The sequence below is a fragment of the Argentina silus genome (genome assembly GCF_951799395.1).
Source record: "Argentina silus genome assembly, chromosome: 8".
In the NCBI taxonomy this organism is placed as follows: domain Eukaryota; kingdom Metazoa; phylum Chordata; class Actinopteri; order Argentiniformes; family Argentinidae; genus Argentina; species Argentina silus.
In genome coordinates this window covers 7,804,279-7,830,187 of record NC_139662.1, presented here as the reverse complement: position 1 = coordinate 7,830,187, position 25,909 = coordinate 7,804,279, and the positions used below count along the sequence as shown (strand labels likewise).

Here is a 25,909-nt window from a genome sequence, read left to right as displayed (position 1 = left end):
GGGCTGGAGCTGGGGTAGGGCTCCTGGGGCTGGCACTCCTGGGGCTAGGGGTGGTGGCTGGGGCTCCTAGGAATATGGTAGTGTAGATAGGTGTCCTGGTCTGGACCTTGGGATGAGTTGAGCTCCCAGATCCACTAAGGCTAATCCCAGGCCATAAAACAACAAAGACACAGGCATGGTAGTCAGATCCACAGCTGCTCTGCTCTTTCACTGGTCTTTTATAGCAGGTCTCTGTCTCTGTCTTGTGTTCCATATGTGAGATCCTACCTCTCTGTTAGCTGCCATTTGTCATGTTCTGGTTGCCAACACATGCCATTTGATGGTTAAAACAGCTTGTAGAGTGAATCCTTGAGCAGCAAGCAGTACAAAGAGAGAAGACAAACAACAGTGAGTGAAATCTAATGCTGAGATGCTGCCCCCCCCCCCCCCCCCCCGCGCCCCCCGGGCTCTCAATCCCAAACCTCACTGTCAACAATCCAATTGGAACCTTTCATTCTCCTGGTGGGTGATGGTATGTGGTGTGGGACTGACAGAGTTTTGTACAGCCCTCATGCCATCTCACCGTCACCTCCCAACCTCCTCCCCCCCTCCCTCACCCCCACCATCATTCACTCCTCTCCTTGTTACAGCGTTAATAAACTGCAAACCGCAAACCTGGCAACACCCTGCCTCGTTAAAATCTGTGAGTACCATCCATTCCAATCCTTTGGGTTTTTTTTTTTTTTGGGGGGGGGGGGGGGGGCGAAAGGCGATCCAGTGCGAGGTGATGATGGGGCTTCTCCCCAGGCACAGAGGGGAGTGTGGAGGAATCTGCTCCCCAGCGGCTCCCATTGCTGCTGGACCCAGAGAGCGGCCGTCAGCAGCAGCAGGCCAGCCCAGCCCTCCTCACTCTACAGGGTGGACGAACCAGCGAGAGTGTTTCAGTCCTCCTGAAAATCAAAGTTGTCATGAGATTGTATATATCCAAGTCGAAGCCGATCGAGCCTCATAAACGCCCTGCCGCTTTGCCATCCATTTGTACAGATGTGTGTTCCCATATATCATGCCTGTCTGTCCCTGGTAGACGTCTGTAATCTTTCAGAAGCTTTTAGTCGAAATCCTGCTGACAGTGTTATTTGAAATGCCATTGTTGATTATTCTGTCCTTAGCGTTTACATAGCTACGCATGCAAGGCTCACTAAGACACTGGATATAAGGAGATAGGGTGTGGGATGAGGCTCCCTGCGAGTGAAATGAAAAAGACCAGTGTATTCTCATTCGTGCAGAGTCTTCAATCTAATCCTTGGAATCCTGTCCGAAATCCTAGGGATGTATGTTTTACCAGAAAATATACACTTTCACCTCCTCTCCCACTACACAGGATTACACATAGATGTATTTGTATGAAAAAGACTGTCTAGAGATCTTTTGGCAGGCCGATAAAACCATTTCTAAAAAATCCAATATTTGTGGACATAACTCTGCTGGCCTGAGACAGGTTTACAGTCTCGTGCTGGCAGAATGAATTCCTGAAATAAACTTTCCAGACCCTGGGAGTGAAAACAACTCCCTTTCTTTTGTGAGCAAGAGACTGGCCTCGGCCCGATATTCATCAGTAGGGATAACCTTTGACCTAGGAATCATATGACGCTGAGTGCTGGAGATCCTTGTGCAGCCAGACAGTCTGACTGGGACGGCATCTCTCCCCAACACTTTCTCTCCCTCTCTCTTACTCTCCCTCCCTCTCTCTCTCTCTGTCACCCTCTCCTTCTCCGTTTCTCCCTCCTTCTCTCTCTCTCTCTCTCTCTGGCTCAGTTTCTGCCATGTCATTTTGCATATGCATTGTTAACACCCCTTCACAGAAGCCCCCAATATGGCTCCATATACTGAAGCAGTCTCAATCTAGCAGGAAAAACCAAGCCCATGTCTCCCCTCTTGCCCCCCCAAACACCGTCTAGATGCCTCCACACAGACAAGACACTGGGCTCTCAGCGCCCCAAACAATTACCATTAGGTAGGCTATGACAGAGCTTTTCCACACCATACAACGGGCTGAAACAGCTGCTGACAAGCCTCTGTCTCCCCGCCCTTTCTGTTCCAGTCTGCAAAGCAGAGGAGGATGGTGGAGGTAGAAATCGGTGGACGGGCTCATTGTAATGCATGGAATGGAATGAGGGATGGTATCAAATGCATGCAAGGAATGGAATGAGGACAATGAGCCCGTCCTCCTATTTCTGCCTCCACCAGCCTCCCACTGCTGCAGAGACACTCTGCATGTTGCAATGCTGCTGTTGTGACACTGGTTGTCAGATAAGAGATTCCCAGGGCATAGCTAGGGAGAAAGACGTCCATGACTACATGTATACTGAACCACTAGTGTATCATGACTTCAGGACCTCTTAGTGATATGCTCAGACTCTAGTGTCTTCTTCTTTAACATCTATGAAGTCAAATATAGGAAATACTTGTCCTTGTTCCAGCGATAGCTTTTATATAACTGGTCAATACGTTTTCAGACTTCATCTTGCTGTGATGTAATAGTTGTAGTGGATGTTTTGAATGAGAGGGTTCCGAGACATGCAGTAATTACAGAGCTTCCCATGGATAAATCTCTTGGGTGTATACCTTCATACTTTCACTACTATTCCAGACATGGTAACACAAACATGTAATTCAGACCTTGTAAAAAAGTATGCCCCACTTAACAGTACATGCACTTTGACCAAGGTTGAACACTCATATCCCACAGAACATGAGGACAGATTGTGGTAATTCTCACCGCGATAATGACTCTCAGAATTGCTGTTTTGTATTTCACTCCATGTTGTACACCACACTAAAAACATGCTTGGGCACTAGTGACAACAATAATTAGATGTATCTCCCCTCTGGCTTATTCAGAGTATAATCACAGTTGTACAGTATAGGTCTATGTTTACAGTACTGAACTTTCTGAGTCTTTCTTCACAATAACAGTACGATGGCATAAAACGATCATTGTATGTTTTCATGAAAAAGGGGCCTACAAGAGGGTCTAGGATGGTGGGTCTAGGGTGGCGGGTCCGGGGTGACGGGTTCAGGCGACGTCTCCTCTCCTGCTGCTTACAGGAAGAGGAGACCTTGCCCATATGGTACATACATCTCTGTTCATTTCACAACCTGGCACCCATAAAGCCGTCATTAATCAGAGTTTGAGGCATTTCACTCAAGTGAGTCATGGCAACAGGGGAGCGGGTGCCAAAGAGGTCCTGGGGATGAGCGAGCATTGCGGTGCTTGGAACAGGCAGAGAGCATGAGGTGACATGTTCTGCTGGTTTAGAAGGAGATGAGAGTTCTTCTGTAATGAGTGCTTTGTGAGATAATGGTATGCAAAGGCCCGCCCCCCCCTCCCCCCCCCCCCCGCCATGGTTCCTCACTCCTCGCTCCAAAGTGGAGAAACAGCAACAAGAACAATGCCGGAACATGTCAAGCAGACAGACAACGGGAGACGTGAGAACACTCGCATGCATGCAAGGTTGTGTACGGTTTGTAGGGTGGTCTAAAGTTACATAGGATTGTGTCGGGTTATGTAGGGTTGTGTCCTGTTGTATATGGTTATATAGGGTTGTGTAGGGTTGTCTAGGGTAGTGTAGGGTTGTGGAGGGTTGTCTAGGGTAGTGTAGGGTTGTGGAGGGTTGTGGAGGGTAGTGTAGTGTAGGGTTATGTAGGGTTATGTAGGGTTGTGGAGGGTTGTGGAGGGTAGTGTACTGTAGGGTTATGTAGGGTTGTGGAGGGTAGTGTACTGTAGGGTTATGTAGGGTTGTGGAGGGTAGTGTACTGTAGGGTTATGTAGGGTTGTGGAGGGTAGTGTACTGTAGGGTTATGTAGGGTTGTGGAGGGTTGTGGAGGGTAGTGTACTGTAGGGTTATGTAGGGTTGTGGAGGGTAGTGTAGTTTAGGGCTGTGTCGGGTAGTGTAGGGTTATGTACTGTAGGGTTGTGTCGGTTTGTGTTGCATGCTGTATAGGGGTGGTGAACTCCTCGATATGCTACATCACAAAGCAGGAACAATGAGATAACGACTTGTGTCCCTCATGCCCACTCATCAGGAACTTGTACTGCAGATCCCAGCTGTTAAGCTGATTAAAATTCTTTCTTACACTACAGAATAGTCACACCACTCATCCTCCCCTTGTATGAATATATCAGAGGACACTTGTGAGGTTAAGCAGACAGACAAGTTGGCTTTGATAAGACAGCTAACATTGCTGTTGACTCCCAGCCATTCCAGTGGCTGTGACGTAGAGTACACTAACAGTACACAGTAGAGTGTGTGACAGCCCTGAGAGTCTTGAGAAGGTTAGTAAGTATGGCTAACAGCTGTGTGCTCCTGTCCCGGGACAACTGCAGCTCTGACGACATTTCCTTGGACATTCTCACATACTGTGTCTTTATTTCCAGTGGTCAAGCTGCTGCGCTGGATGCCCGTGCTGCGCTCGCCCAGGATAAATGCTGCTTTGTCAGGGTTTTTTCCCCTCCCTCCCTCCTTCCCTCCCTCCCTCCCTCCCTCCCAGCAGCTGTCCACAGCCTCTTAGGCCTCCACTGCTCAACAAACTGAGAAAATGTGCTGGGAATGGTACTGTACGACCGTGCCATGAACATGCATGTTAAGAACTGGTTTTCTTTATATTACATATATGATCTATATATTTGTTTTAGGATTCTCTAGTCTGGTATGAGATAGATACAAACTTAGACACACCTGCATGTTTACATAAAGCATATTTGAGATATTTCATTGGGTGTGTACAATTCTTTTGAAACTACATTTGCATGTGAAGCGATGCTCTCAGGTAAAGTTTACAGTATGGTCATGGCACGATGTAAAGACCTGCCTGGTGCTTATGAGTCCAAGGCAGGGGAGGTCGAAATAGGAGGATGGACTCATTGTAATGCATGGAATGGAATGAGCAATGTTATCAAACACTATACCATTCCTTATTCCATTCTATGCATTACAATGAGCCCGTCCTCCAATTTTTACCTTCACCACCAAAAGATATGCATACAGTATAAGGGAAACTATGACAGGAATGGATTATAGGACAAGGCTACAGAATGTACAAGGATAAAATTAGGGAGACAGTGAGAGAAAGACAGAGAGAGAGAGAGAAAGAGAGTTAGAGAGAGAGAGATAGATAGATAGAGAGAGAGAGAGAGAGAGAGAAAGAGAGAGAGTTAGCGAGAGAGAGAGAAAGAGAGAGAGTTAGAGAGAGAGAGATAGATAGATAGATAGATAGAGAGAGAGAGAGAGAGAGAGAGAGAGAGAGAGAGAGAGAGAGAGAGAACACAAGAGAGAGAGAGAGAGAGAGATAGAGAGAAAGCACCAGGGGTCAGAGAAGCAGCCGCCTTGCCTCTCAGTGACTGATTAAATGCACGAGTGCCCCTAAGGTTGGAGCCAGGGAGAATCAGCCCAGAGCGAGCGTGTTACTAATAAGGCCTTGACTATTACCTGGACTGACAGCCAGAGAATGGGAGGCGAGGGGCTGGCTCCAGAGTGCTCAGTCAGCCAGAAAGCTCCCAAACGGCGGGGCTAACGCAGGTCAAGTGATTTGGCGCCTTGGGTGTATTAAAGCTATTTACAAGAGCCCAAAGGATTTACGGTGCTTCGCTACGGTCTGCTATTTTATACGACCTGGCACTAGGTGGTCGCGTTGTCTGACCCCCTTAATCAATACTAAAGGCTAGTAAAGAATGTAGCCTTTATGTGTGTTTAGTTTTGTTGTGGGGGAGAGGGTTTTATATTTGCAGCTCCTAGTACCTGGTTTGAGGGTAAATACATGAATAAACATGTACACACATGATATTACATGAAAGATGATTTATACAATCACACACACACACACACACACACACACACACACACACACACACACACACACACACACACACACACACACACACATACACACACATACACAGAGTGATGGGCAAAGACACATAAAAATGTATCATGTTACAAAATACCCTAAAGATCAATGTATCAGAATAAACAAAATAAAATATTAAATAAAACATGATGCATTTTGTATTTTCAAAACACAGAAAATACATTTGCTTAGACAGACAGCCAAGTGGACATGTCAAGGGAGCCAATTTCTTCAGGAAGACGAATGTTGACATTTTTCAAGACTTTTTAAGACCTTTTTAATATCACTGTAAATGCCATTTAATACCAATATCACAGTGAAAAATGTAATACTCATCCTCATATTTGTTTTTATGTAACCAGCTGGGTTTCAAACGGGGACTTCTTGGACGTCTTGTATGGATGCCACACACTTATACCAAGACCGTTATACCAAGAGGACATCCTCGTGGTACAAGGGCTACATCTAGGCTTAGAAGTCGGCTCACAGGCAGGGCTAACTCATCACAAGAGCTTGATTCCAAATCACCTCCACTACATTAATACCATTCAAAAACAAATTCAAGATGATTTAAGACATTATAATAATATAAGGCTGAAAATGTTGAGAAGTGAATTTAAGACTTCGATGGATAGCCTGTTTTAATTTAGGGGTACTAGTTATCAATCCCTGTATTATTTTATACCAGAACTGGCGATCTCCCAAAAAAAAAAAAAATACAGTTGTCTAAAGTATCTTGTTACAAAATACTTGTTGCTAAATACTTTGCACTAACCCAGTTAAGCAGAACAGCAGTGACACTTGGTTATACACACACACACACACACACACACACACACACACACACACACACACACACACACACACACACACACACACAGACACACAAATATAATTATAATATATCATTTGAATCAGAATGGGTGCAGTTGTGAATATAGTTGTGGAGTATATTCACAATTCACAATCTGCTGCAGCCCCCACTCTTTGGAACACTCACCCAAACCACATCAAATAATCCAGCATGCTCTTCTCCTTCAAATGATGCCTCAAAACCCATCTTTTTAAATTTGCTTTTAATCTTTAACTATTTTTATTGTTGTTTTTACTGACTACTGTACGCTTTTGTTTTACTTTTTATTTATCTATCTATTCTTGTTCTCTTCATGGAATGTAGTGTCTTCAAGTACTGAGAAAATCACTATACAAAATAAATGCATTATTATTCTTATTATTATTACTATTATTATTATTATTATTATTAATAATAATAATAATAATAATATTAATACAATAACATTTTCTACTGGACATGTAAGACATAAAATAGTCTATATCTTTGGCATGTAAATAATAGTTATGGCTCCAAAAGTCGACTGAGAAGATATTGTCACACAGAGCATCACTTCATCTGCATGACGCATGGATAAAGAAGTGTTCTACGAAACACATCATTATTCTCTTTAGGCCTATATGTCATTGAATATCATTTGATCACAACAAATGGGTTTTTCCCAACTGCATAAATGCCTGATAATTCATTAACAGAAACAAGTGATCTGTATCCATGCTGCTACATATCATTTCTCTGGTGAGATACTATCAAGCCACATAAATTCAGCCCCATATGTACTCAGACAAACCTATGCTGCCATCTTGTGGAATACAATAGCGGTGCATGGAGTTACTTCTACCCCTAAACATGTACAAGAGACTTAAAAACCATCTGGCATCTCAGAATATATTCAAGCATTTGCATACTACTTCTTAGCTACTGATAAATCAATTCATCCCAGAGCTGCATTGCGCCAATTGGTACTCTTGTAATACACCTCTACTCTACTAATGAATTCTGAATGGTTTGGCCTTTGATCATGTCGACCCAATCAATGACACAATTATGCAGATCATTTAAAAGAAATTAACATATCAGACAGCCAGACAGGCAAACAGAATAAATGGTATGCCTCAAATTCAATCATTAAGATAAATAAAGAAGAAGAAGAAGTAAAATCCTTCTACAACTGAACAAAACACCTTATTATAATAATGAGGCTCCCTGGGACCAAACACTGGCCAGCATAGTCTCTATGCCAGACAGACAGATCACACAGACACCGTATAGTACAGACTTCAACATCTAACAGGCAACTGGCACCTACTTTGTTGCCATGACGACACTGTCTGCCTCTCTGTGGCCATAAAAATAGGAAGAGGTGTTGTGGTACGGATCACACCAGTGTTCTGTGAGATGATAGGAGCAGACCATCAGTGGGTGTCTCATTAGACAGTTTTGAGTGTCTGAATCAGACCGAACATTTTGAATGATACTCTAGGAACAGACCATCAGTGGGTGTCTCATTAAAGAGTTTTGAGTTTATGAATCAGGCTAAAGAGTTGGAATGGTTATGGGTGCTCAATGAAACTGAGCTCAAGTTTTCCCTGTTGGTCCTGTTGGTTATGGCTAACACACTCTACCCATTGGTGATGCTGGGAGACCTGAGGGAAGTCAGATAATCATCCACTTTGGTTCTCCTCATGAGTAAAATGTTTTGAAGATGCAATGTCAGTATGACTGATTGTTTTCAAGAACGTCATTGTGGAGGGCTGCAGAGCCAACGCTTATAATCAAAACAAGGGGTGTCTCTGGACCGATGGGATACATTGCACAATAGCAACAGAAGACAAGGATCGAGAACACATTATCACAGTGAACTGTTTAGGTAGTGTAAGCACATGGAGTATCCCCTTACAGCTCCAATTATTCCTATCCATGTAAACGTTACAACACATTTTCCAGGCTCACCTATTGAGACCTATAACAGCCTGACTGTAGGCTAGCTCCCAATGCTTCTCTCTGATGAATACTGAGTGGGAACCAAGACAGAGGGTATTTTGCATGAACATTTTCTGGAATCATAGTGATATAATCCCCCCTTCAAGTGGGAGAGAGGTGATAGGTAATCATACTTGCAGTGTGGGAAGGGGAACAATATGCTGTCTGCTACTCAGACAGACTGTGCATGGGGCTGGTGGTGGAGCCATCATCAGATGGTATACATGTACCTGCAATTTGGTATAAATGTAAATGTAAAAAATGTATACGGTATACAGTGCAGTGAATGTCATTTTGTTGTTGCTGTGAAATAAAGACAGTTTTATCCCACTTACTGTAGCTGTGTCCTGGATAACAGTAATGCTTATGTATTGTGATTCATGGATTCATGGTCCTTGGAACCATAAAAGTAAGCATCTTAAACAACAGGTGTTGGTAATGTTACTGTGTCTAAAACTATGTACAGTACCTAAGATATTAGGTACTTCATTATAAGTTATTCATTATAAGTATGCTGAATCATGCTGACACACTGTATTTAGGATTTGATTCAATAAGAACTTAATTTAACTGTCTTTGCAAGTTTGAAATATATGTTTTGCACTTGTGTCTTTGTAAAACCACAGTCATTAAGCGTATGTCATTTGACAGGGTTTTCCCTAATAGCGTGTGACAGCATTTTCAGGAGGGTGGCCTTCAGACTCCACTGACACCCCCCCCCCCCACACACACACACACACACACATATACACACACACACACACACACACACACACATATACACACACACACACACTCAGAGTACAGTACACTTTTCACTTTTGAGGACAGAGAGGGGCGAGAGGCGCAAAGCTCCTCCCTGAGAGTTTGTGAAAACATTCCAGCAAAGTAAGCGAGCCAGAGAGTTAGAAACCCCAGAACTTGGTCCTTCTCTCTCTGTCGCCTCTCTCACCTCCACTTGTACTGTATGCAGACATACACCCCCAGAAACAGGCATACTGTACACAAACATTCACGCCCTGTGGGAAACTCTTAAGGACACCAGACCAGACCAAGGAGACCGAGGAGGGAGAGGCTACTGGACCGGAGGAAGTCTTTTTGCTATCTGGACTGACGGGCGCAGTAACCGGAGAGTCCCCTGGATCTATCCACCATGAGAATGGCTGTCCTCCTCCTCCTGTCGTCAGCCGTGGCTCTCTCCAGCGCCCAATACTACTACCAGGGGCTAATGGAGTACTTGGAGAACAGAATGATTGCGATTGAGGTAAGAGGCAAACTTTCAAACAACCACTATGCACATCTCCCCCTGAAGTGGTGCATCAGGGAAAGTGATGAGTGAATGTTGTATTAAGTTCCTTTTTTTTAATGTCAATAGAAAGAATCTCATTCTGAAACAAAGAAGTTTAAATGAAGAAATGTTTGAAATTGAAATGTTTAAAAACGTGATTTAAGTCTCAAGACTAAATCCTGTGTATATGTTGGCTTAGAAATGATTTGACATTTTCCTTGAGCCAATGAGTGCCTGTGTCTGCAAGGTTTCTCTTCATATCTGAGTATCTCCGCTAACGCAATCCAATTAACGCAATCTCTGACGGCTCCTCTCATTCTCACCTGACCACTTAGTATGCACCATCCATACAATATCAGCCCTAACTGCACATTGATAATGAAAACAAGAACAACTTCTGCAACAATGACAATAACATCAAAATGCATTATGCTGGCAAAATGGAAACATAGTGGAAAATATGTTACTGTGTTCCAGAGATAGGAAATGTTCTACACGAGAGTGTCTTAGGGGGAGGAAACTATCTGTCTTGTCCAAATGGAAATTACCAGGCTTCTCATTAATTTTATGGAAAAGAATATGCCTTGTGGAAGTGTCCACTACAACTCACATGTTGCTACTCTATATAATCTGTCTCCACTGGTTGTGCCAAGTGTGTTACAATATGTGTGTCATAATATTATATAATGAAAAAAGTATGGTTCCTCTCTGTCTACATACTGTACAGTAGGCCTATTTGCTAACCAATGATTCATTTCAGTCATTTCAATAAAATGTCATTTAAATGGTAATGTTTTCTTTCAAAAGGGATAGTTAGCTCTACCCATTAATTGTGACAATACAATGTTCCTGCATTTTAATTCTCCTCTTTCAAGACATGTCAGTCTGCAGCACTGAAAAAGATGGGAAAAACAATGTGTGATTACACAACACATTTACACAAAATGAGTAATGTGTTCATCCCTTAACTCTTCCTTCTTCCTATCCTCTGGCTCTCTTTCTTCATTCCACTTTCCAGGGAGTAGACTAGACTTTTGCATGAATATGAACAAGTCAATTAATCATAAAGTTTTTCTAGGAGCTTTTCATTCCAATCCAACCAGTGGCTCGCCAGCAAAGAGAGAAAATGAAACTGAGACAGAGAGTAAAAATAATCAGTTATTACTCAATCTCTCTCCTGTCAATCTCACTCTGAATCAATCACACCATCTCTCTATCTGGGAAACACACTTCTGGTGAGGCTGTGATGGAATTGTGTTATTGAGGATGAACCAATATGTTTGTCTGTGATTTCAATTAACCACTGTCTGATGCTAGTACTGTACAACCACACAACATTCACCCAATGTTAATGATAGACAACATAACTAGGGCCCAGAGTTTTTTTTCTGATTGAGTTGTAAAAATTCAGGGTCACAGTCATGGGGCCCCTCACCAAATGAATGCAGAGAATGCACTAGAGACTAATGTCAATATCTTGATACTGACTATCACCCTGTCAGGATGGCATGCTCCTGTGGCATGAGCAGTCCAACCGCTACAACATGGAGCTGCGAGACTTCAGGAAGCAAACCGCTGAGCTCATGGAGAGGCTGGGCAAAGAGCACGGCACACTGCGCCAAGACATGGAGGGGGCAGGGGTACGGGTGGACCGCATGGAACGGGAGATGGACTACCTGGAGACCCAGAACCCCCAGAGACCCTGCGTGAACCTGGCAGACAGAGTACTGGAGGAGCGGGGGCCCTGGAGCACAGAGGAGAGGAAGAGGGAGGAGGAGGAGGATGTGGAGGAAGAGGAGGAGGGGTACTCCAGAGTCGCGGGTGAGTTAGAGAACAGCGGGGAGTAGGGAAGCACGAAGATTAAGCTCAATGTCCTGTGTAGAATGACTGCCTTTGAACTCCTACCTTAGTTTTCATTCTTGACAGAGTCTTGGCGGAGGCAGAAGTTGGTTATATTTAGCATTTACACTAAATGCAATACCACTTCCTTGGCAGTAGTGTCCTTGCTGAAAGCTCATTCCACTGGAAACTAGGAAACAAACACAGTGTTGTTTCAAGTCATTTCACAGAGCTGCAGTTATGTTTTTGACTCAGTGGGTACAGTAAAGTAGTCAATGTTCTCCAGTAGATTAATCGCTAGCTGGATACAACTCATTTATCTCAAAAGCACCAGTTTCCTATTTGTACCACAGAGGCACACAGTTTTTCTTTGCTACCTACTGGTCCCAAGGCAGACTGTCACAAATAACATTATGACAGAACAGTACTGTAGATCCCTTAGTTAACTGTATAACATGATACAGTACATTCAACACAGATGGTGGTAAGGATCTCTCAGTCCCTTTCGGCCCCCCTATCTCCTCCCTCTCTCTCCCCATCACTCTCTCCTTCTGTCTGTCACTCTGTCTCTCTCTCTCTCTCTCTCTCTCTCTCTCGTTATTTATATTAGATCTAGCGTACGGATACTCTCCTCAGTGACCAGTAAGACTATACTGTAGTAAAAGGGAGGTACAGGAAATTGACCTCAGGAGTGAGGTATTACTTTGAAAACATATTTTCAAGGAGTGTGCCTCGCATACAGTGGCCCATTGTCAATTATTAGGACTGACCTGAAACCAATGAATGCAGGACTCTCATGTGTTTTAGAGCATTATGTTCCACCTCTAGACAGAGACATCCCGGAGCTCCCTTTGTTGTGTTGAGAGCTCCAAATGACTGTTTATTATAAAAGCTCTTTGAAGCTTTCTACTTGACTTTTCTTCACAACGTCTGTGAATTCAGGTTGACATTCATCTTTCCCAATTTCCTTCTCTTCATGTAGCTGTTTCTTCAATTTCCTTTTGATTGTGTTTAATTTGGACTGCTAGGAAGGAGATACATCGCTGCAGGCCACATGATGTGTCCTGCATATTAAAAGTGCACATCAAAAACATGTTTCAGGTGGCTATCCAAGCCGCCAATGCATGCTAATGTCACTGGAATCAAAAATAAAAAAGAGATGTGAACTGGACGTTTAAAAAGTAGATTATTAAACACCACATCTCTGCTATTTTAATTCCTCAAACTTAAATACTGTATGTCATAGATATTTCAGCTTTCATAAAGGGGTAAGAGTTTTCCTGGTCAGGTCATGTGGTTAGATAAAACATCCAGCTTCATTCATAATTAATCTGACAGTGTTAATTATTGATTTCTGTGATATTCTTAATGACTAACTAGTGACAGCTGGCTCTCTATCCGTGTTCCATGAACAGAATGTGTGGATATCATCTCCAACATCAAATCGGTGAAGATCCTGAAGAGGGTGGGCAGTCCTAAAGGCATGTGGACCAAAGACGCCCGGTCGTCCAAGGTGTATGTGTTTAACGGCACAGCGGAGGACACAGTGCACCAGTTCCCCTCTGTGCTGGACTTTTCTGCCTCCTCAGGAGTGAGCCACAGCAGGCAGATCAGACTGCCCTCTCTGTGGAGCGGGACAGGCAGTGCTGTCTTCAATGGCTACCTCTACTACCTGATGGAAGGGTCCGAGCTCCAGGTGATTAAATATGACCTGCTGAAGGGCTCAGTGACAGACAGTGCTGTGTTCCCTGTGGAGGACCATACCCCTGTGTACAGCCTCAACCCAGAGACCATCGTAGACTTGGCAGCTGACGAGGAGGGTCTCTGGGCTCTGTACGCCACTAGTGAGAGTGAACAGAATATCAACTTGGCTAAGATGGACCCAGACACCCTGGACATCGAGCAGATGTGGGACACGCGCTGCCCCCGGAAGAATGCAGAGGCGGCCTTCATCGTCTGCGGGACGGTGTACGTGGTGTACAACACGTGGCCGCCCAGTCGCTCACGCGTGCAGTGTGTTTTTGACGTCAACGACATGGTGATCAGTGAGGAGGCTCCTCTCTTGTATTTCCCCAGGAGGTATGGAGCCCACGCCAGCCTGAAGTACAATCCTGAGGAGAAACAGATTTATGCCTGGGACGATGGATATCAGATCATATACAGGCTGTCCATGAAGAGGAAACTCCTGGTCTAGGTGGTCCAAAATGACCAGTGGGCACTGGTGTTCAAGAACAATGCATAGAAATACATTCATATGTAGTGCATGACATTCAAAGAATGATCAGACTCATTCAAAGAAAATCACTGAGACGTACTGTACTGTAGCCTGAATACACTTCATATAATTAATTCCACATCCCATGTACACTGTAAGACATTGTCTTTCATGGAGCATCAGTTTCAGAGTATTGTTTTTTTTATATAGAATTAATTCTATTACGTAAGTTGTGTGTCCCTTGTCAAACCTATTCTTCCTATAGCCGACAGTTTGAAACAGATCATATTTTGAATCACTAACATGACATGAACCAGAATCGTAATATGTTCTCTGCCACAAAGATGATTGATTTCACTGGCAGATCTGAAACTGTGTATTCTATTAAGCCTTCAGCCTGTGCGGTGTATGGCCTATCCTCAGATAATTTGTCTATTTGCATTCAAGTTGTTATATTCTCATCCCCTCCACCTTGCTGCTTGTTACTCCTTTCTTTTGATCATTGTGAGTTGTGGTTTTAGTAAATTGACAGCCGGAGGCAACACTTTGCATAATTCTATAAATCAAAAGACAAAATCATGTCACATTACACCCAAGAGGATAAATACAGAAATGGATACAATAGTTATCCATTCTGCAACCCTTAAAGGGAATGTTGCAGAATGAGTTTGCTGTTAAACATTCTGATTTGTTTCATTTTTGCAACTAAAAGTCCCAATGGCAATAATATAAATGCTAGTATTTTTTTTGTAACTGGCTCTGAAATGAGATTGGAAAAGCAAAAGACTTCTGTTGTGCTGTTGTTGTGAAAGTGAAAGTGAAAGTGAAAGTGAAAGTGTTGATGAATAACATGCACAGATGAAATAACAGATTTGAGTTCAGTTTATTACACATTGGACCTCACATCATGAGTCAGTAAATGATTCAGGATTTCAAAGGAACCAGAAATAAACCCTATCTGAACTAACATAATTTTGGTTTGAATTACAAGAACAGTTCTCAAACAGTTATATTACAAGTACAAAGCTTCAATACAAAATTGGAAAGTCAGTGCTATCCGTGACATATGGAAGGGCAACAAGATCATATTAAGGAACACAACAGTAATAGCCAAAGCAATAAGGTCTTAAAACAGTCCATGAACTGAGGCTAAATTGATTGAACAGGTATCACCAACTATGGGAACACGCTACATTGTCAGTACATATCGCATGACCATCAGAAAACACAGTATTGAAACAAAGGAAGAACAAAAACTACAGTCAATAATTTATTTCAACCATTTTTGTCAAACACTAAACTTGAGAGTCATATCAATAGTCGACCAATTAAGTCAGGAATCTAATTAGGAATGTAACTAGCTATTGTGTTGAAATGTGAGGGAGTATTGTAACAATCACAATTGTGCAGAAACGATAATGGTGCAAAGGATTCCACACATTCCAAGTGAGGCCCATTCTATTATTGTCTCTCACAAACTAAGAAGTGCCAATTAGAGAAATGCCACTGCTCTCCAAGGCATTGGCCTGTCCTCTGTCCAGCTGCACACACAAACGCTGTCTGTGCCTCATACTCAATGAGGTAAACTCCTGTTTTCTCAGTCTCTGCTCTGGGAAGCAACTCTTCAGGAGGAAGGGAGGAGGAAATGACTTAAACAGTTCTCCACTGTGTCTGTTTACTGCATATGTCTGGGCTCCATATTTTGGTGAATGCTCCAGACATTGAGTTGATTTATACAACTATAAAACATGCCTCTGCCCCACAGCTGAGATCAGAGCTTTAGCTTTTTATACCAGGATATACTGTGAGGAAGTCTCTTTTACCTCTTTTAATCTAACAACAACTACCAAAGCTCAATGCCAAAATACTGTACTGTACTCAGGCTTGGGGTTTTAGAGAGCTCTGGGGCTGTTGTTCAGATTAGAGAGGATGCTACAGTACTCAGAAACGCTCCTCTTTAAACATACGCACACTTCATGGAATCCATGATGTACTGTACTGCAGCCTGCATCGGCTTTGTGTGCTTTCCATTTTCCTACAAAGTATCATATTAGCTAGTTATGTGTCATAGTTAAAGATTCCTGCCTGTAACACAGCATTTATATGTGCTTACCGATTAGTAAGTGAATCCAAACACTGATATGGTCATGGTAAAACAACATTGATCAACATAACCCCACATTGATAAATAAAAGTCCTACAAACTTGAGAGAAATCAAACCACTGGTACAGTATTACTAAGGTATCAGAATATCTCAGATATCATTGTAAAGTTATTATTGAAAATAATCTGTATTCTCTAATTATTCAAATTGATAACTTTACAAAAACATTGCAGTGATAGAATTTATATTTACTTAAGTGTATCAATTTGGCAGGGCAAATAATCTAAGTCTATACCTTTGTTACAAACACATTTGGCACCAAAAATAGCTACTGTATACACCAATCAGTACATGGTTCATTTGCCTCTTCTATACAAATGTGACCATTTTATTGTAGTCAAAGTACCACAATGTAGAAACAAATAGAACAATTATAAGTATAGCCATCATACTAAAACACCAGAATTCCATTTACTTTCTGGTATTCCTATCCAATTATTTCACTACCCGGCATCATTGAGATTATATCATCTGTTGTGTGTGCATATGTAATGATCTACAGTTAACTGAGCCTGTGACCGTCAATTATACAAGGTCTAATTTATAGGATTTTGTTGAAGCATTGGGAATTGTGCTGGGGGGAGGGGGGGGATCAAGCTCCTCAACAAAATCCAATAAGTTGGTTCTTGAGCAGATTTGTGGAAGGGTGATGAAGGGCACATACTGTACAAAGGCACCCCATATCTAGACTAGTGCCTCTCGTGTTTGTGACTGAGACAATATATTATGAATAAAGTCGATTATCGATACACTGAAGACCACATTTCTCCTCTTTATGAATTCTCTTTGAGTATTCTCAATGTCAACCTGAAGCATGAATCCCAAAGACAGCAATAGATCTGTATCTACTTTGTATTCAAGTCGAAAAACACAGAATAGAATATACATTACCAGTAGTCTGTACACCGAATGATAACAGTTCCACCCAATCCCAAACAAGATGATAGGAGGCGATTAAGGAGTGCAATATGTCCAGCTGAAGGAAAACTATGGAAACAGGAGTTATGAGAATCAGCTCCCATGAAACAGGCTAGAGCAGCAAGACACCAATGGAAACAAAAAGAGAGAGGTAAGGGTGTTTTGAGTCTGCGATTTAACTACCTGCTGTTCGTTCCTCAGACCAACACTCTAGCGAGTAAGCTTTCATCTGTTCGTTCATCTGTAGCTGCAATGTGCTTGTGTGGTGGGTACAGTAAGTACCATATTATTTGTTCATTATTTGACTATGTAGTTGATCCATCATTGTTCAGTTAATTTCCTCTATAAACTTTATGAAAACTATTGGATTGGTAGCGTATTTTTGAATTTGATCAATTATTGGCTGATTATAAGGAAGCATTGAATGGGTTGTTGCATGTAGCCCACTGTCGCTTCTGCTCATAGACTATCATGTAATGGTTTATAATGATAAGATTTAAATGATGTAGCCAAGTATTGTTTAGAATTGTTGTCTGTTGCCTTCCTGGACTTGGTCGCAATACAGCCAATGTTTAAGTAATTAGACATTTAATAGTGCCACAATGTTATGTTATTACCACACTGATATTGTCTTTGTAAGGACTGAAGGGCTTTCGATATTCTTCAGTTCCCTTCCAATTTCTTTCCAGTGTCCTTATGTTCTCTTTGCGAAATTTCAACTCAGAGTGATTTCCAAGTGAAGTCTTCATCAAAGCAGTTCTGCATTGCAGCGCAGGAACTCCAGCGTGTGGATGGACTCCAGAGAGAGAGCACTAGAATCACATTCCATTTGCCTCAATCCAGACAGAGAGACACTTAGAATCAGCCTCTGTTGTTCTTCTCAGATACCAAGCTCTCCTGGGGGTGGGGGATGGGGGGTGGGGGACACGAGAAGGGAAGTTCAGGGTAAACAAGTCTGGAGCCCCCCCCACGAACTGAGTCCAGATCAGTAAACCTAACTTCATGTTGACCTAAAAAAAATATTGTTACAAATGACGGACGCTGACCCTAGATCAGTTCTGGAGAGGGAGAGCTCTGTGGCTACACTTGAGGGAAAGTGAGGAGTAGGGATATGTTTCTCCTCAGGCAGAGTAGACAGACAGGAAGTGAATCAGTAGGAGAGAGACCCAAACCTGGGCTGTTGGGTCACAGGTGGTTCTGCTCAGGGGCTGGCGGGGGGCTTGGGGGAGGGGCAGGAGCCTTGGCTGTCGAAACTGGCTGTCCTTGCTTTCCACTGGAATACAAACACAGACACACAGTCAGTAACACTTCTATTACAACAAAGATAACACACTTTAACAATACCTGAAGATTAGTCTTTATCCTAGATGTTGAAATTAATTATTTTGAATATACTGTTGTCAGTATCTTGTTGAATATACTCGTACTGCATGTAACTCACACACTCACCTCTTTCTGTGATTTCTTGGCCTCCAGAAGGGGGTGCCAGTGTGCAATGGGCTTGCGAGGGTACGCCAGCATCTCGTTCCAGTGGTCCCTGCCAAGTCCCTCAGCACTGCATCCAACACGATTCACACCGATGATCTCATTGTGACCTACCCTGCAGGGATAGACAAAAACACAATAACGTCACTGATGAGCAACAAATAAGTAACATTTTGTTTTCTTAGAGGATCTGTTTATATTCTTTACAAATTGTGAGATAAGGACTGCGAGCAATAATTCTACAGTTGCCATTGATGTGACAATAGAACTTAGTCACACAGGGTGGTTATGGTTCTAAAAAGGCATGAAAACAAGAGCAGAGTGGGAGCATTAACATATCTCTTTGACAGGCACATTCCATTGACAATGTCTGAAGTGTAAATGTGCCTGACAAAGGCTTATCTGGGTTGGCCCCGGAACAAAGGTGTTGTTTGGTGTTCCTTATTATAATCCCTTATATCAGCAACACAACCCAACATCATCCTGGGATCTGAGAAAACGGAATGGTAAACAAAACAGGAAGACCTGATAGGGTACTTTCAGAGCATCACAGAGCCAGTGAAGACGGACGAAGAATGTTTTGACTTCTGACCTTTTCTTTTCCTGTTTTCTTTCTGTCTGTGGACTTTTTCCCCCCTCCTTCTCTATCTTTTAGATCTTTTAAATAAACCTCATACAGAGATGTATGTACAGTGCTGTGTGTCTTGAATGCTATAAATAATATGTGATTTGTGCTGTCATTTGAATATTTTAACATTAACTGTACTCCTCATCTTTGTTCAACATGTTCTATTATGAAAAAGCACAAGAAGAGAGCCTCAGCAGAGATGATTGAAATGGTTCCGTACAAGTCGTAGTCCATGACAGAGATGTGAAGACAGACATGGTCCATGCTATCTGGAGGGATGTCAAAGATAATGGCCTCGTTGTACGTTGGGTTCAGGGTGTTCTTCTTGATGGTCGTCTTCTTCTTTTTCAAACGCCTCCCGTCACATATGAGAGACACTTTGACGTAGGGATCTGCTCAATGGAGACAAGAAAATACAAGATAATGCTAAGTTATTTGATTAACGAACTAACACGAACTCAGAGGCCTATAGCCTAAAGAACATTATACGGAGATGACAATTTCCCTCCTGAGATAATCATCTCTGTTGATTATAATAGACATACTGAGTGAACTGTAAAGTACATCTTCTAGAACACTGATGGACATGCTGATGCTATCTCGCAACTTTGCAGTACTTGTTACGATGCCTACCTCAACTGTCAAATGACCTAAAGTACATAAATTGTTATGCAGCAGTGGTCGATTTCACTCCCCATGATGTAGAGATTTTGTCTTCACGATCAAAATATAAGTATAACAACCTTGAAAGGCCCGGCATAAATCCCTGTACATTTATAATGTTGATGAGTCAACACTTCAGGTATTCAAACAGGAGGAAGGCCATTGATAGAGTGCTTTAATGGGAGAACTGAGCGATATTGTTTTTGTGGATGCTGATTTCAATCTTCATTCGTCAGCTTGCCTCGTATGATCCAATATGCCAGTGTTTTAGTCAGCTGAAGCTGCCCTAAATCCATACTCACTCAACAAACAGGGACACTTGCTTTGCAACCACATTTTTCTTCAGGGTAGAATTTAATAGCCATGCATTTACTTTAATAGCCATGGATTTACTGCACTCAGATTCAATTCAACAACAACTGAAGACATTTACGTAAATCCATAACTGAGGCATGTTTTCAACTTGTGAAATGTCATTAAAGATGAGAGAAAAATAACATGCCATATTCAGTTTGAATTAGGCCTGATTCATGACATTTAACTCACAATAAATGTCACTTCAATTCACAAGATATTATTTTGCCTCTAATGGTATCAGGTTATTGATAATATAAATGGAATGAAGAGTAGCCGTCTATTAGAATAAACAGACAGACCGCCCGGCAACATCCAAGAAAAAATCATTTGCTTACAACATCTTCATATTGCCAGCGGTGAATATGAATAACTCAGAAATAAATAGAACACCACTGTAGATGTTTATTTGACATATCCAGAATCTGATATTTAAAAGAGACAGAGACAGAGTGAGAGAGATTGCTACCTGAGTATCCAGTAATGTCCATAGCCTTGAGGTTTCTACACTTGATGACTGTGAGAGTGAGTCGACCCGCAGTGGGCAGGTAGCATAGGGAGAACATGATTTCTCCCAGGTCCACACTCTCCTGCAGGAGTAAAACAAAGAAACAAGCCTTACATCACTTCACCTCAGGATTCCCTCTGTGGCCACACAGTGAACTAAGAGCCTAATGTTGAGACAGAATCCTGTTACAGTATCTGTCCCAGGAGGGTTGTGAGCCTCATCCCCAACAGCATTAAGGTCGGTCAGCATCTAATCACTTTAAATGAGTTCGCTGAGCCCCCCTCTGATTGACAAATCCCACCACTTCTGAGCAGCTCCGACTTAATGTCTTTCATACTCAACTCACAGATTTCAATAGTAGAGGATTTGCTTGATGTTGAAACAAGTAGGATTCCATGCCATAATGTCAGTTGCATAGCAAAAGCGACAAAAAAAGACTTCAGAACATCTTCAAAAGTCTTCAGTGGTAGAAATACTTAGTATAATTTTCTACTAAATACTTCGTACAAGTACAATATTCAAAATTATGGTAGTCTATCACTCAGCTCCATTGCTATGAAATTACTAGCAAATTACTAAGTCACATACAATATGATACAATATGAAAAATCAATATTGATACAAGAGTAATTACAGAGTTAATAAACAGGTATAGCATCAGCAAAATTTGACCCCGCTGACATCGTTGTCAACACCACTACTTATCAACTGAATGAAACAGATAAACAGTCCCCTATAAGTGTGTCCCCGATGCTGATTTTAGAAATCTCTTTCTCTACGTTCTGATGAGTAGTGTGCAAATAAAACCTTCCCGAAATAGTTTGAATGGATCGAACATGCCTAAGACACCTGCCTGGACTCAATAAGTCTCCCGCCCCCTCCAGACTCTTTATCTTACTAATACTGGTGGGTTGGTGTTATTGACGCTTATCCCCCCTTGATCTATAAACAGAAGAAAGCTGCCGACAGGGACTCTTCTCCACTCCGCCCTCCTTCAGCTTTGGGGCTTCTCAGCTCTGCTCATTAGGCTACACAACGTCTGTAAACAGAGTCTTCATCTGGCCTAAGGCTCGGAATACATGCCCCTCAGCCCTCTTTTATGTGTCGAATGCATCTCTAATAAAACAATGTGTCCTTCGGACCCCCCCCCCCCCCACCCCCCCCACCACTCCCTGTCTATGCATACTTTATTTTGGCAATTTTCGCCAGGGTGAGAGAGGAGTTTTGGCAGGAAATCATTCACCGGTTCAATATAATATAATGTATGCTGAGCAAAGGGGCCAACTGCTTTCTACCACTTTAGCAATAAATACTAGATTATTGAACAGGCTTCTCTGAGACAGCCCAAGTCCAACAATTGGGGTGCAGAAAATGGTCCGACTTAAGTGCCCCGAAGAGATGCTAAAGTGATGAAGGGCCTCTAAAGAGCCCAAAGAGATGCCAACATCCGTAGATAGAGCACTCAGCTCATCAAGACCTCCTCCTGACATCATCAAAAAAGGATTACATCATAATTAGTATACTTAAGAGTGTGTCAATGGTGTGTTCTAATTTTTGCCTGACAGTTTCATGACTTTTGAAATTTCAAGTACTGCCTCCAGCAGCTCATCATCACCACCGTTCTGTGGGATGAGAAAAAGGTCATGCTTTTGTTTGAATTTATGATACTCAAGCTAACTGAACCTTTGTCCTACTTTTGTTCTCAATGAGTTTTTCAGGATTGTTTGATTCAGTAACTGGTACAGTTTATTGTATATGTGTACAGTATGTACAGTATGTGAGAGAAAGACAAACACAGATGTTCTTACAGTGGTAGCGTACTGAATGTCCCTCCAGATGGCAGTCTCTCTGGAGAGATCGGAGGATTCCAACAGGTTGTCCAGCACCACCTCCCCAATCATGTCATGCCTGGAGAACCTGTCAAAGTCAAACACACTCATATGGAGCTTCCTGACAGCCAGCTCGTCGTAAGGCACAGGAAACTGGAAGGACTCGTCAAATGTGGGGTTGAGCGTCTTGCGGTGGACTCGCGTCTGGAACTTCTTGCGGTCGGGCAGCAGGTAGATCTTTACGTAGGGGTCGGAGCTGCCACATAAGTCCTTGGCAGGCAGGTCGAAGGCCTTGAGGATGTTGACCAACAGGGCCTCGTTCTCGTAGTCGTATTTCAGCGAGAAGTTGATCTTCCCACAGTTCTTGCCGCTGCTGCCGTTCTTGGCGGACTCCTCGGTGTCCAGGGTCATCTGTTTGTAGAGCTCTGGTTTGATACGTCCGATGCTGGTGGGCTGCTCATCATCATCCACCACGTAGTCGTTGCCCAGGTCTAGGCTGCCCACCTGCATCTGTCTGGGCAGGTGTCTCTTAAATGAGCTGTGCCTGAGGAGGGAGAGAGAGAGAATGAGATAAGGGGAGGGAGAAACAGGGTGTAAAAGTCTTGATTGCGGTGTCTAGAGAGGTGTTTGAAGAGCTGTACTGGTGCCCAGCAGTGGAATTTTGAGAGTGGTTTTGAATCCTTGAACAGTTTTTCTGCAACCTGGAGCTGTAATAAAGTTTCACAAGTTCAATTGCTCTTACTCAGTACAAATAGTTATCCTCTCAGTGAACCATTAAAAGAGAAAAAAAGCATTGTAATTATGATATATTTATTAGAATTTGAAGTAGGCCTTTACACTGATTGAACAGACCCCATTTGATTAGACTGTTGGAATCACAGCTTTGCAATTCTATTGCAGGCATTTTTTTGCTTTTTAAGTGTATTCCATTACTTCTCATTAAGTGGTCCTAGGTGTAATTAAACTAACCATAACCAAATGCATGAAATAGCTCAGAGGCAGAGAATAATACAAAGGCTTGAGAGGACAGAGACAAAAATTAACCAAATTCCCAAACCAAGATTTGCTCCCTGCTGTCGGAAAGATGTGTAACAGTTTAGCATTTTTGGGCTTCATTAGTCATTTAAGTGTGTTTTTGCCTATCCCTCTCTCTTTCTGTGTGTGTGTGTGTGTGTGTGTGTGTGTGTGTGTGTGTGTGTGTGTGTGTGTGTGTGTGTGTGTGTGTGTGTGTGTGCGTGTCTGTGTGTGCTTGTGCGTGTGCGTGTGCGTATGCTCATGCGTGCGTGTGTGTGTATGTGTGTTTGTGTGTGAGAACACACAAAGTGTGTGTGCTAACCTAGTAGACGAGGCGGGCTCTGTGGTCTGTCGCTGCATGCGTTGCGTACGTCGCATAAAGTGCTCCCTCATGGAGAGCTGCACCTCTGCAGGGATATCAGGAGATGTGTGGCTTATCTTCACAGCTGCCTCCAGGAAGCCCATGGAGCCCATCGGGTCCTTCACCTTCTCCGTAGCCATGGTGACGAGTGGCTGCTGTGGGTTGTGGAGGCAGGGGGAGGTTGGGTGGAGGGGGCAGTCGTCTGGGCCGAAGGCCGGGGTAAGAGCTGCAGAGCTGGAAGACAGGGGCTTGTTCCGCCAAGGCACCCAGCACAGTTTCCACGAGGCCAATGCACAGAGACCCAGCAGGGAGAAGCCACACACCAGAAACACACCTAGGAGAAGGCCAAAAGTGACGTCTGGAGGGCCGCCGCAGGGACCAAACACAATATGGACAAACAGATGGTGATGACGAGGAGAAGTAAGGAGAGAATCGCAGTCAATTAGGTTGAAATTGTAAAATATGCTTCATAGATTTGCTACTGCTGGTATCAGTGGCGATATAACATTTGGTCAAAAAGGTGGACTGGCAAATTGTACGGTGAAAAATGTTCTGGTTATAACATTTATAATACAATCATGTCAATATTTGTTTTCAACCGATGATGAGGATAAATGTGTGGGAATCGTTCTAAAAACACGCGCACACGCACAGGCACGCGCTCATACACACACACACACACACACACACACACACATACATACATACACACACACACACACACTTATCTACTTTGCGATTAAACTAGGCTCGCAGCTGTGTTAAAAAGTAATTAGAGTTACTTTGATGAATGATAAATAGGCATATAATCTGTTTCAAAAGGAACACAGACTCAGTGGAACAGTGCCGCAGTGTAAAACATCTCTGAGGAGATAGCTACGTGTATGAATGGCTGCTGTAGTGTGTATCTGTGTCTGTGTGGGTGTGAAGAGAAGGGGGGGACAGCTCAAACTCATTTATTTTTCAATATAATCACTATGCTTTCTGGGGAACAAATGGGATACGAAGAACTGGAGAGCCTCCAAGAATACTACCATGCAAACATTCATACTGTCGGAATGGGAGAAGAGGGGAAACATATTGCTGGCCTCGCCTTGAGGCGGACACACTTGCCAAAGCATTATAAATATAAGTAATTATTTTTCTTCCACCTGATACGCACCAACATTTCCACACTTCGCAGTCGGAATTGTTTAAATTGCGCAGGAGTGTTCTTTTTCACACTGGCCTGATTACTTATCTACAGTACTGTAGTTCACACAGAGCAGCTTCTTAGCATCTGGGGGGGTTTCTGAATGTATTCTGACTTCAGTCTTAACACACTGAAATTCTCGACAGATAGCGAGACTGGCTCCGAGGCAGATTCAATTTGTTCCTTTTAAATATTTAGCTGGCTCAACTCTTTCTCACCATATTGGACAAATATGAGCATATGTTACACAATAACACCAGAGGGTAGCTTATGTTTATTCAACAGTTACATGTATTGCCATCAATAGCCTACTGTTTGATTAATGGTTTGTAAAGCAAGCTAGGAAAGTGGTTTGTACTGTACATTACATGAACCAAAATCACTTGTCTGTAAGACAATGCCATGGTAATGTAATGTCTTGCATAATTTAAAGGGATAGTTCACCCAAATAACAAAATCCCATATTTGGTTCCTTATCCTGAAAGAATAAGAACAGACTTCAATCCACATTTGGTTATGTTTATCTGGGCACTGTAACTAACAACTAATTGATGGCATTTTTAACCAACGCCCAATGCAAGTCAATGGATCCTAAATTAGCATGTTTGAAATGTCACGCACAAATAATCTCAACGTTATTTAAATGAGTAATTAAGTCTCTTGAGGTGTTTGAGAATTGTATCCGATTGACATTCCAGAGATGTTAACTTAGGGTCCATTGACTTATA

At 42.6% G+C, this 25,909-nt stretch overlaps 2 protein-coding genes across 2 annotated transcripts in view; one reads left to right on the top strand and one right to left on the bottom strand.

The window, feature by feature from the left end:
• Positions 1-9,881: 9,881 nt before the first annotated feature.
• On the top strand, positions 9,882-14,043 carry olfml3a (olfactomedin-like 3a; the record flags this gene model as incomplete). Its single annotated transcript, XM_083675992.1, has 3 exons — positions 9,882-9,986; positions 11,513-11,831; positions 13,265-14,043. The coding sequence occupies 3 exons, from the start codon at positions 9,882-9,884 to the stop codon at positions 14,041-14,043; spliced, it is 1,203 nt and encodes a 400-aa protein (XP_083532118.1).
• Positions 14,044-18,348: 4,305 nt separating this feature from the next.
• The window catches only part of syt6a (synaptotagmin VIa), a gene marked incomplete at its 3' end in the record, with an annotated part of 31,573 nt that continues 24,012 nt past the window's right edge, over positions 18,349-25,909 (bottom strand). The window contains exons 2-7 of the mRNA XM_083675667.1: positions 23,951-24,347; positions 22,594-23,158; positions 20,747-20,867; positions 19,481-19,652; positions 18,597-18,747; positions 18,349-18,420 (exon numbers count right to left, since the gene is read on the bottom strand). Coding sequence (XP_083531793.1) covers positions 18,349-18,420; positions 18,597-18,747; positions 19,481-19,652; positions 20,747-20,867; positions 22,594-23,158; positions 23,951-24,347 — 1,478 coding nt within the window. The remainder of the gene's footprint in view (positions 18,421-18,596; positions 18,748-19,480; positions 19,653-20,746; positions 20,868-22,593; positions 23,159-23,950; positions 24,348-25,909) is intronic.